General features: G+C 41.6%; 1 protein-coding gene across 2 annotated transcripts in view; it reads right to left on the bottom strand.

Annotated features, from left to right (window-relative positions):
• si:ch1073-396h14.1 (disintegrin and metalloproteinase domain-containing protein 10) overlaps positions 1–14778 on the bottom strand; it is a 121356-nt gene that overhangs the window by 10241 nt on the left and 96337 nt on the right. For both annotated transcript variants that reach the window (XM_034179746.1, XM_034179745.1), the window contains exons 10-14: positions 9112–9283; positions 8859–9003; positions 5542–5725; positions 4391–4490; positions 4012–4232 (exon numbers count right to left, since the gene is read on the bottom strand). In XM_034179746.1, coding sequence (XP_034035637.1) covers positions 4012–4232; positions 4391–4490; positions 5542–5725; positions 8859–9003; positions 9112–9283 — 822 coding nt within the window. The remainder of the gene's footprint in view (positions 1–4011; positions 4233–4390; positions 4491–5541; positions 5726–8858; positions 9004–9111; positions 9284–14778) is intronic.

Below are 14778 nucleotides of genomic sequence, written 5' to 3'. Positions count from 1 at the left end.
GGCCTATAATTAGCTAAGATAGCTGGGTCAAGTGATGGCTTTTTAAGTAATGGTTTAATTACTGCCACCTTAAAGGCCTGTGGTACATAACCAACTAACAAAGATAGATTGATCATACTTAAGATTGAAGCATTAAATAATGGTAGGACTTCCTTGAGCAGCCTGGTAGGAATGGGGTCTAATAAACATGTTGATGGTTTGGATGAAGTAACCAATGAAAATAACTCAGACAGAACAATCGGAGAGAAAGAGTCTAACCAAATACCGGCATCACTGAAAGCAGCCAAAGATAACGATACATCTTTGGGATGGTTATGAGTAATTTTTTCTCTAATAGTCAAAATTTTGTTAGCAAAGAAAGTCATGAAGTCATTACTAGTTAAAGTTAATGGAATACTCAGCTCAATAGAGCTCTGACTCTTTGTCAGCCTGGCTACAGTGCTGAAAAGAAACCTGGGGTTGTTCTTATTTTCTTCAATTAGTGATGAGTAGAAAGATGTCCTAGCTTCACGGAGTGAAGTCTTTCAGAAAGCGCTGTAACTAGGTTTAAGGATATGATTCCTTTATGTTCTCTAATGCCATATACCAACACAGTGCAGAGTAGCTACCTAAACTCTGTAAGTGAGATAGAGTATCTCGTCAATAGTTTTACATCCTCATTGAAGACAACTTTGGATGCTGTAGCTCCTCTGAAAAAGAGAGCTTTAAATCAGAAGTGCCTGACTCCGTGGTATAACTCACAAACTTGCAGCTTAAAGCAGATAACCTGTAAGTTGGAGAGGAAATGGCGTCTCACTAATTTAAAAGATCTTCACTTAGCCTGGAAAAAGAGTCTGTTGCTCTATAAAAAAAAGCCCTCCGTAAAGCTAGGACATCTTACTACTCATCACTAATTGAAGAAAATAAGAACAACCCCAGGTTTCTTTTCAGCACTGTAGCCAGGCTGACAAAGAGTCAGAGCTCTATTGAGCCGAGTATTCCTTTAACTAGTAATGACTTCATGACTTTCTTTGCTAATAAAATTTTAACTATTAGAGAAAAAATTACTCATAACCATCCCAAAGACGTATCTGTTATGTGTCGGATGCAGCCCGGAGAACCGACCAGCGTTTGAAGGACCCAGTATAAAATAAGCAGAGCACGGTACAAAGGATAACAGAGTTTAATGAACATAACAGTGCTGTGAAAAATATAAAAGTGCGCGGTCTGGCGTGGTGGTTTTGCGGTGCGCTCCCAGCAGCGCTAACGGTCCGGAGCCAGAACTGGTTCGGACCCAAGGACCCCGCCGACACCCCCCAGGTGGCCGCGACAAACCGAGTCTGTGAAAGAATGAATCATTATGTGAGTCCACACTCAACACACAGAGAGAACGCTCAAAGGTGCACAAACAGCAAACACTTCCTGGCTTAATTACTAATCAGCTTCCCACCCTGCAGGCATGGAACATCCAGTTCACAAAACTCCACTGCAGTGGAAGCTGATTTAAACGACCAACATACAGCTCAATATAATAAGGTGTGAGGGACACCACATTTACTGACTGTATAAATGTTAGTCACAAAATCTAACGTACCTCAGGAAGTGTGCTGACGAGCGTGAGACCTCACCCTCTCTCACAGACCATGCATCAAACCTGGACGTTCTCTGCATCCACTGATGATGAGATGGCTCCCGAGACGACGATCTCACCCGTCTGGTCACAAGGTCGAGTCTCTGGCAAATACACACTGTGTACTCCAGTCTTAAATGCCACCATGTTCCAATCCATGTAGATGCACCACAGCTGTGAGTCCTGACGAGCCGCAGGTGATCAGCCTCAGGTGATCAGGGTGAGGTCCTGATAAACTCAGCTACACAGCCACTCAGTCCCAAATGCAAGCCACCTGGGAGGAAAACCAAAAGACACAAAAGCCAGCCAGGCACGCCAGCCACAACAGCACCCCACCCTCACGGGAAGCCTCCCGGCGACCACACAAACCTGGCCCAGGAGAAACACCCCCCTCCAGGGACCATGGCTGGAAACCGTATCTGCATTCGTCTTCCAACAGAATCTTCATCTAACAGAACGGTTGATGTCTTCTCCTCTGGCTGCATCTTTGCTCTTGTTTCTATCAGTCAATTAGCACAGGTGTGGCCAGGAGTTCTTGAACCTGTGCGGTCAGCCTTTGTCCAACCATGTTCACAATCTGATTAGTCATAAAACAAAAAAGACAAACACAAACAACCAAAACACCCCCCCCCCCCTCCCCAGGGGACCATCCCATCAAACCCCGGGAAGAGGAGAAAAGAAAAACACAACCCAAACTTAAGCTTACAAACAAAAATGCTAAAACCAAAAGACAGAAACAAAAGACACAAAAGCCAGCCAGGCACGCCAGCCACAACAGTATCGTTATCTTTGGCTGCTTTCAGTGATGCCGGTATTTGGTTAGACTCTTTCTCTCAGATTGTTCTGTCTGAGTTATTTTCATTAGTTACTTCATCCAAACCATCAACATGTCTATTAGACCCCATTCCTACCAGGCTGCTCAAGGAAGCCCTACCATTATTTAATGCTTCGATCTTAAATATGATCAATCTATCTTTATTAGTTGGCTATGTACCACAGGCTTTTAAGGTGGCAGTAATTAAACCATTACTTAAAAAGCCATCACTTGACCCAGCTATCTTAGCTAATTATAGGCCAATCTCCAACCTTCCTTTTCTCTCAAAAATTCTTGAAAGGGTAGTTGTAAAACAGCTAACTGATCATCTGCAGAGGAATGGTCTATTTGAAGAGTTTCAGTCAGGGTTTAGAATTCATCATAGTACAGAAACAGCATTAGTGAAGGTTACAAATGATCTTCTTATGGCCTCAGACAGTGGACTCATCTCTGTGCTTGTTCTGTTAGACCTCAGTGCTGCTTTTGATACTGTTGACCATAAAATTTTATTACAGAGATTAGAGCATGCCATAGGTATTAAAGGCACTGCGCTGCGGTGGTTTGAATCATATTTATCTAATAGATTACAATTTGTTCATGTAAATGGGGAATCTTCTTCACAGACTAAGGTTAATTATGGAGTTCCACAAGGTTCTGTGCTAGGACCAGTTTTATTCACTTTATACATGCTTCCCTTAGGCAGTATTACTAGACGGCATTGCTTAAATTTTCATTGTTACGCAGATGATACCCAGCTTTATCTATCCATGAAGCCAGAGGACACACACCAATTAGCTAAACTGCAGGATTGTCTTACAGACATAAAGACATGGATGACCTCTAATTTCCTGCTTTTAAACTCAGATAAAACTGAAGTTATTGTACTTGGCCCCACAAATCTTAGAAACATGGTGTCTAACCAGATCCTTACTCTGGATGGCATTACACTGACCTCTAGTAATACTGTGAGAAATCTTGGAGTCATTTTTGATCAGGATATGTCATTCAAAGCGCATATTAAACAAATATGTAGGACTGCTTTTTTGCACCCTCTCTACTTTTAAGATTAGGCTTAAAACTTTCGTTTTTGCTAAAGCTTATAGTTAGGGCTGGATCAGGTGACCCTGAACCATCCCTTAGTTATGCTGCTATAGACTTAGACTGCTGGGGGGTTCCCATGATGCACTGAGTGTTTCTTTCTTTCTTTCTCTTTTTGCTCTGTATGCACCACTCTGCATTTAATCATTAGTGATTGATCTCTGCTCCCCTCCACAGCATGTCTTTTTCCTGGTTCTCTCACTCAGCCCCAACCAGTCCCAGCAGAAGACTGCCCCTCCTCTGAGCCTGGGTCTGCTGGAGGTTTCTTCCTGTTAAAAGGGAGTTTTTCCTTCCCACTGTCGCCAAGTGTTTGCTCACAGGGGGTCGTTTTGACCGTTGGGGTTTTTACGTAATTATTGTATGGCCTTGCCTTACAATATAAAGCGCCTTGGGGCAACTGTTTGTTGTGATTTGGCGCTATATAAATAAAATTGATTGAAATTGATTGATTGATATATATATATATAGTGCAGTTTAACAAAGTACACACCTTCATCCACTCTCCCAGGTCATCAAAGTCATTCATTTTGAGGATGGAGTTCTTGAGTCTGGCGATGGGACCGTCTGCATCCAGCAGACGACACACATGGAATTTGTCACAGTAACCCTGGTTCCCAAAGCATGGAGCTCCGCCCACCAGGGGCAAAGATTTTTTCTGGAAGTGTTGGGACAGCACAGAGGATGTGGTACTGGCACACGTTTCAGGCTGGTCTGTCACGGACACATCGAACAATATATCATATTTTATACACACTGTATACCCGAACAAGTTGGCAGGACTAAAAAATTTGATGTAACCGATTACCTAGATTTTTCGTAAGTTTTGGTTCTCATAAAATATATTATCAGAATATAAATATTTGGGTTACCCGGCTGCTGGCAGCACATGTGGCATTTCTCCTTCATGGAGTTTCCAGGACAGTCACACTGCTGTAGGTTGTGCTTCACACACACAGACTCAGCACAGACCTGCGAAAGAGATGAGAAACATAAAATAGAGCAAATAAAAATGGAGAACAGAAGAAATGAAATCATACACCACCGGCAGTGTGTGTGTGTGTGTGTGTGTGTGTGTGTGTGTGTGTGTGTGTGTGTGTGTGTGTGTGTGTGTGTGTGTGTGTGTGTGTGTATAGGACCAGTGTACATATGGTCCTACTCTGGTCAGAGTGGGACCATATGTTCACTGTCAGTGTTAATTTAACACTGGTGATTTTACTGTGTATGAAGAGGATGAAGAGTGGAAAGGGCAGTTGGTTCAGATGAGATTCCAGTGGAGGCATGGAAATGTCTAGGAGAGATGGCAGTGGAGTTTCTAACCAGATTGTTTATTAAAGTCTTGGAAAGTGAGAGGATGCCTGAGAAGTGGGGACAAAGTGTGCTGATTCTTATTTTTAAGAACAAGAGTGATGTGCAGAGCTGCAGTAACTACAGAGGCATAAAGTTGATCAGCCACAACATGAAGTTATGGGAAAAACTAATAGAAGCTAGGCTTAGAAAACAGGTGAAGATCTGTGAGCAGCAGTATGATTTCATGCCGAGAAAGAGCACTACAGATGCAATGTTTGCTCTGAGAGTATTGATGGAGAAGCATAGAGATGGTGAGAAAGAGTTACATTGTGTGTTTGTGGATTTAGAGAAAGCTTATGATAGGGTGCCAAGAGAAGAGTTGTGGTATTGTATGAGGAAGTCTGGAGTGGCAGAGAGGGATGTGAGGATAGTGCAGGACATGTAGAAGGGCAGTGTGATAGCAGTGAGATATGCAGTAGGAATGAAAGATTCATTCAAGGTGGATATAGGATTACACCAAGGATCAGCTTTGAGTCTTTTCTTGTTCTTGTTCAATCAATCAATTCAAAATTTCAAAATATTACATGTGCACACACACACACACACACACACACACACACACACACACACACACACACACACACACACACACACACACACACACACACACACACACACACAATTCTTTGTGCAATATTGAACCATTGGTGGTGTGTCATTGAGGCTGTCTCACCCCGTTGAGGCAGACCCGTGTTCCCTGACTGCACATGGTTAGGTTTTCCTTAGTGAGTGGCTCAGGACAGAATGGCGAGAGGCCTGAACACACACTCTCTTCCTGACAGTCTGTTTCTTCATCGCAGGCCTGCTCAGCTGACTTGAAACCACAGTCCTGCCCACAGCACAGGCCCTGACTTGGACTGACATATGGATGAATGAAAACTTTTGCACAAACCCACACAAATAAATACACACAGAAGGTGCAAATATAAATACACACACAAAAATCAGGTAAAATCAGAGACCTCGAATCCAAGAAACACTCATCTCTATTGCCATTGTGACCTTATGATTAGCAAGCAAGGCTGGTCAAGCTACTTGATTAGCTTGTTGTTCTTCTTCATTTTGTTTTGATTGTTTTGTGTGTTAAAATATGCCAACATGGCTTAAATCATGAGGTTCACTGATCCTCACTGGTATCTATCAGAGCCAAAAATTTCAGAACTAAATAGGAAGTAGGTTTTATGGAGTTTATTTGGAAATCTTTGCACTCCCACTGACTATCTGACTCCATTATTCCTATGCTTGACAAAAAATACCTTTTAAAAGTTAAAGATCAAATGGAAAGTTGGTCTGAGTGCAGTTGTCTGTTGCATCTTTTCCTGGATTCTTTTGCAATACGAGGGCTGTCAATAAAGTAACGGTCCTTTTAATTTTTTTCAAAAACTATATGGATTTCATTCATATGTTTTTACGTCAGACATGCTTGAACCCTCGTGCGCATGCGTGAGTTTTTCCACGCCTGTCGGTGACGTCATTCGCCTGTGAGCACTCCTTGTGGGAGGAGTCGTCCAGCCCCTCGTCGGAATTCCTTTGTCTGAGAAGTTGCTGAGAGACTGGCGCGTTGTTTGATCAAAATTTTTTCTAAACCTGTGAGACACATCGAAGTGGACATGGTTCGAAAAATTAAGCTGGTTTTCAGTGAAAATTTTAACGGCTGATGAGAGATTTTGAGGTGATTCTGTCGCTTTAAGGACTTCCCACGGTGCGAGATGTCGCTCAGCGCTCTCAGCCGCCGTCATCAGCCTGTTCAAGCTGAAAACCTCCACATTTCAGGCTCTATTGATCCAGGACGTCGTGAGAGAACAGAGAAGTTTCAGAAGAAGTCGGTTTCAGCATTTTATCCGGATATTCCACTGTTAAAGGAGATTTTTTTAATGAAAGACGTGCGGACGGGTCCGCGCGTCGGGACGCAGCCGACGCGGTGCGGCGGCACAGGAAAAACACCTCCGTGTTGATAACCATTTGTAAAATCCAGGCGGCTTTTGATGGCTTTCAGTGGAGTGAGTATATGAGAAATTGTTTAACAGGCATGACATGTTCCAACTTGTCCTTAAGGCTTTCAACAGAGGTGTTTTTCCTGTGGCGGAGCGTCGCGGCGGCTGCGTCCCGACGCGCGGACCCGTCCGCACGTCTTTCATTAAAAAAATCTCCTTTAACAGTGGAATATCCGGATAAAATGCTGAAACCGACTTCTTCTGAAACTTCTCTGTTCTCTCACGACGTCCTGGATCAATAGAGCCTGAAATGTGGAGGTTTTCAGCTTGAACAGGCTGACGACGGCGGCTGAGAGCGCTGAGTGACGTCTCGCACTGTGGGAAGTCCTTAAAGCGACAGAATCACCTCAAAATCTCTCATCAGCCGTTAAAATTTTCACTGAAAACCAGCTTAATTTTTCAAACCGTGTCCACTTCGATGTGTCTCACAGGTTTAGAAAAAATTTTGATCAAACAAAGCGCCAGTCTCTCAGCAACTTCTCAGACAAAGGAATTCCGACGAGGGGCTGGACGACTCCTCCCACAAGGAGTGCTCACAGGCGAATGACGTCACCGACAGGCGTGGAAAAACTCACGCATGCGCACGAGGGTTCAAGCATGTCTGACGTAAAAACATGTGAATGAAATCCATATAGTTTTTGAAAAAAATAAAAAGGACCGTTACTTTATTGACAGCCCTCGTACTAAATTTAAATAATGATAATAAAAAATTCTGTCTTTTTGCATATTTTGAAGGTCTGGCATGCAAATGCAGTTTTTGGTACGGGTGAACCGGGCAGTCACCTGGGGCACACTTTTTCATGACACATATGGGGAGCGGCACAACAAGCACTTAAAAAAAATCACTCTGTGTCTCAAAGCAGATGTCATATCACTGTGTGAGGGGTTAGCAAATTGATGTCACGCAGCTGCAGGCAGGTGCCCCTGCATGCTGACGCGCACAGAACAGAAGCAGTGACAGATGTTCAACGGTTGTCTCCTGCATAACCAGGGACAGGTGCACACTCCTCCCCGGGCTGTGGGCTCTGCTCAGCATCTCTAGATGGAGCATCCTGCTCCCTGCTGCTCCACCTCCACAGTCCACTTAGGATGCAGCAGAACCAGAACTCCAGCAAACGAGGCAGACAGCTAGTTTATGAAATAAAAGGTTTTTGAAAGTGGACAGACAGGGTGGAATAACAGGTTTGAATCTCACTGGAGAGGACAGGAGCTCTGTTCACATTTCTAGCTGAAGTGACTTGAATGTGACCTTTTTTTGTGTGCCTGCAAGTGTGTGTGTTATCCAATTTTTATAATAATTATCCAGCGGCTGGAAACGCTCTTTTTGTTGTCATGTAGATTGACAAAATAATAATAATAATAATAATAATAATAATAATGAAATTTAAAATGAGACTTGCCTTTATAATTAACTGGTTTATTTGATGGAGAAAAAGAATCACATTTGATTTCTTTGGCATGAGAATTCTAGTAACATTTTAGTTTAGATTTTCTTTTGATCCACAGATGAAGACCAAAAACTAGGGAGGAAAAAAGGCAAACATTACATTATCAAATTTCTGTCATACCTAAAACTTAAGTATTTACACATTTAGCCTAATATTTACAAACATCAAGCTAAATATTAAACTAAATGTTGAGACAAATATGCACCTTAATAAAAGAGCTAATTGTTCTTCCCTGAAAGACAGATTAATAAACGTCTAATGACAGACATTTAGCATGTAAGAGCCTGTTTATTCAAATAAGCAATTCGTGGATGTTTTGTATAAGACTTATATTGTAGCCTGCAATCTTTTGACGTCAATTTCAAATGCAATTTCAGGGGCACTTCTAAAATATGAATATTAATAATAATAATAATAAAAATAATGTCTGTTTGTGCAAGATTTTGAGTATTTTTTTTGGGGGGGGGAGGGCACCCGGAGGGGGTCTCGTCCGGGAAGTAATTCAGTGTAGAACCTCCACTGCTGGCATGTGTTTGCATGAGGGCTACCTGCAGGCTTTACCAGGCTTGAGTGTGCACTGCACCCCTGCAGGCTCTTTAGTGCTGTAGCAGCAAAGGTCTTTGTCATTTTGACCAACATCGCACTCCTCACCTTCCTCCACAATGTGGTTTCCACAGATGGGCTGATCACTGACTGTCCAAGAAGAACACAACTATCACCCAAAGTAAATACATGCACATTTTCCCAGAAGCGAGTACAAATATTTTGTGACAAACAGTGTAAATAGTTTTAATTCCTCACCCACAAAGCAGTTATCTTTCTTCAGTTTTAGGATCTTGCTGATGTATGTAATGCTGCATGGAGACAGTTTATCATTGTTCTCACGCACCTCGTCTGTGGTGTGAGGGAACATTAGGTACCTGCCTTTACCTCCTGTGGAGCCCAGGTTCCCACAGTTTCTGCCCTCATCATGCTAAAACAAAAACAAAAATCGCAGTCTGAGTGTATCTTTATTTAGCAGCAACATCAACAACAAAAAAACATCTTAAAGGTATAGTGCCACTGTTTTTTTTTAATTTAAGTCATAAAAAGAATTTTCTTTGGCACCACTATAATTTTATTCCTTAGCATTTAGATAAGAGATTCATAATATGATATTGCCAACATGCTCAAAACTCATGCTGCATGGAAACAGTTTAGAATTTCAACCCCAGAGGGGGAGAAATTCAAAGGAGCAGATGCTATGACCAGCATTTAGCAGATTTGGAAGTAATGTACAAGAATTCTCATGGATGTTAACACAAGATAGGTCACAGGTAATCTCAAAACCTCACACATGTGCACACAAGCTTTCTGCTGTAGTTAGTTTGCATGGCGCCAATTAAGGAAAGACTATATTTATTATGGAATTTCCCCCCAGATAAATATGTCCTCTTCATTAAAATGAGCTGTAATATTGCAACATATTACAAAAATACACCTACATTATAATGCTTGGATTTTGGCAGAAAATAAAATTTCTCAGTTTTGTGAAATTTTAAAGGCTATATAGCTTTAAGTATAAATAAGGAAAAACACTTTACTGGAAATTTCAATCTAATGTTCCTGACTTCAAAATAAAAGTGCAGGGAAATGGTAAAAAAACAAAAACAAAACAGCTTCTTTATTATTTGAGTTAAATACTGTGGAATAAATTCTATTATTTTATTTCAGGTGGATCAGTCATCCTAGAAAGTGAAAATCTTGTGTCACTAATGGGATGGACAGAAACGTGACGCTTTCAACAGACACATGAACATATGGAACCTTTCTGGTACTTGCAGTAGGCAGCTTTGTTCTGACTTTAAACTTATTTTTACTAATTTAAATAAAAACAGTATTTAACAGTCAAAACTGAAATCAGATGCCCCTGAAACAGTGGAGGAATATTGTGTTCCATATGTGGGACACCAAGGACAGAAGGAAGAGCTCAGGGATCAGGTCAAGGATTTCTATTATCACAAATTGTACTGTGGTGTTCTGCAAGATACTGAGGCTTGGACCTACACTACCATGGAGACATACAGAGAAAATTTGATGGGGTCGGACTGATCATGAGATACAAGGCCTGAAGCAGGTGCTGCATGCTTCAATCTGCATTTGAATTTGACCCTGTATTGGGAACAGGCCCACTGACAGCGTGAGGAATGCTGGAAGTTGTGTTGTGTTGTTTGAGTTCCTGTTTTCTGTTTCTTCAGCTTTGTAAAATTTTGTAAAACCGTGCAACTGTTAGAATGGCCTAAGCAGTGAGTCACCCCTTTGAGTCTGGTCTGCTTGAGGTTTCTCCCTCAAATCATCAGAGGGAGTTTTTCTTTACCACTGTCGCTTGTGTGCTTGCTCTAGGGGTTGGTAAGGTTAGACCTTAATTATGTGAAGCACCTTGAGGCAGCTTTGTTGTGATGTGACACTATATGAACAAAATAAATTGAAGTTGAATTGTAGCAAACTTATGAAGTGAACACAGGCGATGAACAAAACTGCAGGGAACAAAACTTACAAACTAGTGGTGCTCATGCAGAAAATCAGGGTTCATACACTTTAGAGGAATGAGAGAGCTAGTGGCAGCTTTATGCCTGAAGCAGTAATAACTGGGATGGTGAACAAATTACATCCATGTATGCAAAAACAGAGACCTGGGCAAGAGGAGTGCCTTGCCCAAAACACAGACATATGCACAGTGAGAGACAGACAGGGAAGCACAGGGGGCACAGGGAAAATAGAAAAGCCCAAAACTGCAGAGAAACCCTGAAATCAAAGCATTTGATTACTTTTTTATAATAAACTTCAAAATATTCATTTAGGTTGATACAACGTATGTTACAACTCCTTGATAACATCATGATTTACAGCATAGATATGCAGTCAGTTCTACAGTCATTACAGTCAGTACAGTGTTATTACCCCGTGCGCGGAAGCACGGTATTGTTTTCACTGGTGTGTGTGTGTGTGTGTGTGTGTGTGTGTGTGTGTGTGTGTGTGTGTGTGTGAGTGTGTGTGTGTGTGTGTGTGACTCAATAACTCAAAAATGGCCTTTAAGGATTTCCCTCAAAGTTGGCAGGAATATTATTGGATAGATCTCAAGGTGATTAGACAGGAGTAGGTTAGTCAAATGTCAAAGGACAAGGTCAATTATTCAAACATTATTCAAACCCCTTTTTTTTTTTTTTTTTTTTTTACAAATCTCATCAACCAACAAGCATAAATGTATTATCTATCAATTTAATTCAATTCAGTTTCAATTTCAAATTATTTTATTTTATTTATAAAGCGCCAAATCACAACAAAGCTGCCTCAAGGTGCTTCACATGCATAAGGTCCAACTTCACCAACCCCTAGGTCAAGCACACAGGCGACAGTGGTAAGGAAAAACTCCTTTTGATGATGTTGAGGAAGAAACATCAAGCAGACCAGACTCAGAGGGGTGACCCACTGCTTAGGCCATTCTAACAGATACAAGTTTTTACCAAGCATGCATCAAAAACAAAGTGCATTATAGAGAAGGGCACACAGTCACTGGTGCCACAGGCAGGGCATCGTGAGGTAAATCTAGCGCTCTGGGGTGCAAGGCCAGCATCCATCCATCCATCACGTCATCCGTGGGCTGCAGCACAAGCCGTCCTTCTGGAAGAGTACATTCCAAAAGCAGACTGCAGTGTGTTGCATCAGCTTCAGCCAGGGCATCACGTGATCAGTCCAGTGCCCTGTGGTGCACAGCCATTAGCCTTGCACAATGTCATCGGTGCCTCAGACAGAGAGAAAAAGGGCCAAATTGGTCAACCAGAAATAACTGCACCTAAATTATGAGTTCACCAGCAGTAAATCGACATGGAAGCAGAGAGAATACTAAGGTGATCATCAGCCGCTAGCCCTAAGCTTCACTAACAAACCCAGAATTTAGATGACATGAGGCTGAGACCTGTTCCACTGCTAATAAGATGAATTAAAGTGAGAAGACGCTTAGTTCCATACCATGCCAGTATGCTAGCCATACAAGAGGGAGAATAGATGCGTCTTAAGTCTGAATTGAATGTCTCTACAGAATCTAACTGTTTTATGTCCATAGGGAGATCACTCCAGAAAACAGGGACACGATAAGAGAAAGCTCTGTGGCTCGCAGACTTTTTATTCAACCTAGGGACACAAAGTAGTACTGCACCCTGAGAACACAGAGCTCAGGGTGGTACGTAGGGTTTAATTAGGTCAGCTAAATAGGGAGGTGCTTGTCCATGAATAATTTTGTAGGTTTGTAACAGAACCTTAAAATCTGACCTCACAGAGACAGAAATCCAGTGAAGAGATGCCAAAATGGGTGTAATATGGTCAAACTTTCTGCTTTTTGTCAAAACTCAGGCAGCAGCATTTTGAAGCAATTGGAGACCCCTAATGCTGGACTGCGGTAACCCAGAGAATAGAACATTGCGGTAGTCCAGTTTAGAAGAGACAAATGCATGAATCAGGGTCTCAGTATTAGCCATAGACATGATGTGGCAAATCACGATGTTTCGCAGGTGGAAGAAAGCAGTCCTCATAATATTTCTAATGTGGAGGTCAAAGGACAACGTACGATCAAAAATCACCCCAAGGTCCCTCACTTTGTCAGTGTGATGTATGACACATGAGCCTAGGTTAAGTGTTAGCTGGTCAAATTGATGTTGATGTCTCACTTGACCAAGAACCATCATTTCAGTCTTGTCCGAGTTTAAAAGTAGGAAATTGCTGGACATCCAGCTTCTCACTGATGCAAAGCAATCCTCTAAGGATTTTATGTGTATGAGATTACCAGCAGTTTTCGGCATATACAACTGAGTATCATCAGTGTAGCAATGAAAAGTAACCCCATAACAACGCAGTATGTGCCCATCTAAAGCATATACTGATCAGCAAAATATTTGTGACTGATTAGTATGAATGACCTCAATATGATGACGTTATACACAGTCAAAAATGCCATTATAGACATACATATATTTAATTGTAGTTTTATTTTGTAGTGTGTATTGCGTGCAGGGTATGCATCAGCCCTCTGATGCCTTAAATTCATTATTGCTGTGTTGGCTGTGTGCAGATAAATCATTCATCTGTTTTTGCAAACATTGTTTTTGATGCACAGCTTAAAGAGCCAACACAGACTTAACATGTGTTGTCACACTGTCATTGCACCAAACAGTAATTCAGAATATCAGCCACATGTTCAATTAATTCGAAGGGTTCCCTGAATTTCTTAGGCACTGGTATTTACATTCTGGTAAGTTTATCTCTTTTTGTAGATCTGGTACTGAAATACAGCAAAGTGATCATTTCATTTGGGCGACACGTCAAAACAAGGCGTGGTCAAACTATTTCAAAACACAATGTAAGAAATGGAAGTGAAATATCAGCGAGATTGAAGCAACAGGATGCGGCAAAGATCCAGCATTTTAAACCTTCAAAACATCCATAGCACAGTTTAAAAAAGCCAAAAGACAGACACAGCTGAACTAATCTGTTTAGGAACGCTACAAAAGATTCTTTGGTTTTGTGGAAGTGTGAACAGTATGGGACAGAATGATAAGAGAAGGACAGGGGAGAAACCTTACAGGCGTGACCGGCCATCAGACATGCTGAAGGTGGAATGTGTTTGTGTGTATTCATCTGTGGTTCCTAGAATGTGGATACAATGAGAGGATGCATGGAGAGAGAAAATCATGGGTCCACTATTTTAGATAATCCACTTGATTTATCCAAACACTTAAAACAGCTGTGTTTGGATGTTGTGGTTTAATTAAAATTTTTCCATGTTGTGTTCTCATAAAATGCACAGTATCGTCTTATGTCAAACCAGAATGTGCGTTTGTGTGGTCGTAACTCCTTATAAAAGTGCAATGTTCATTCATTAGAAGGACTGACACATCATGTTTGAATTCCTGTCGACTGGGGCGTCAAAGAGGATTTGCTGGCCTCCAAAACATTTTACAGAGCACAGAAAGAACTCATTAAATCAAGAAGAGTCTTTTCACGATTGCAGAAAGACTGTTTTGTCTATTAACATGCAAGATTAAAAACAGACTCTTGAATTTGACCTTTTGGCAAACTTTGACACACCATTGTTAGTTTTATGCAGACAAAGCTCCTGCTCATGTACAGTCAATCAATCAATCAATTTTATTTATATAGCACCAAATCACAACAAACAGTTGCCCCAAGGCGCTTTATATTGTAAGGCAAGGCCATACAATAATTACGTAAAAACCCCAACGGTCAAAATGACCCCCTGTGAGCAAGCACTTGGCGACAGTGGGAAGGAAAAACTCCCTTTTAACAGGAAGAAACCTCCAGCAGAACCAGTCTCAGGGAGGGGCAGTCTTCTGCTGGGACTGGTTGGGGCTGAGGGAGAGAACCAGGAAAAAGACATGCTGTGGAGGGGAGCAGAGATCAGTCACTAATGATTAA

The sequence above is a fragment of the Thalassophryne amazonica genome, chromosome 10 (genome assembly GCF_902500255.1).
Source record: "Thalassophryne amazonica chromosome 10, fThaAma1.1, whole genome shotgun sequence".
NCBI lineage: Eukaryota > Metazoa > Chordata > Actinopteri > Batrachoidiformes > Batrachoididae > Thalassophryne > Thalassophryne amazonica.
The sequence above is the reverse complement of the archived record's forward strand: the minus strand, read 5'-3'. Positions and strand labels throughout refer to the sequence as shown.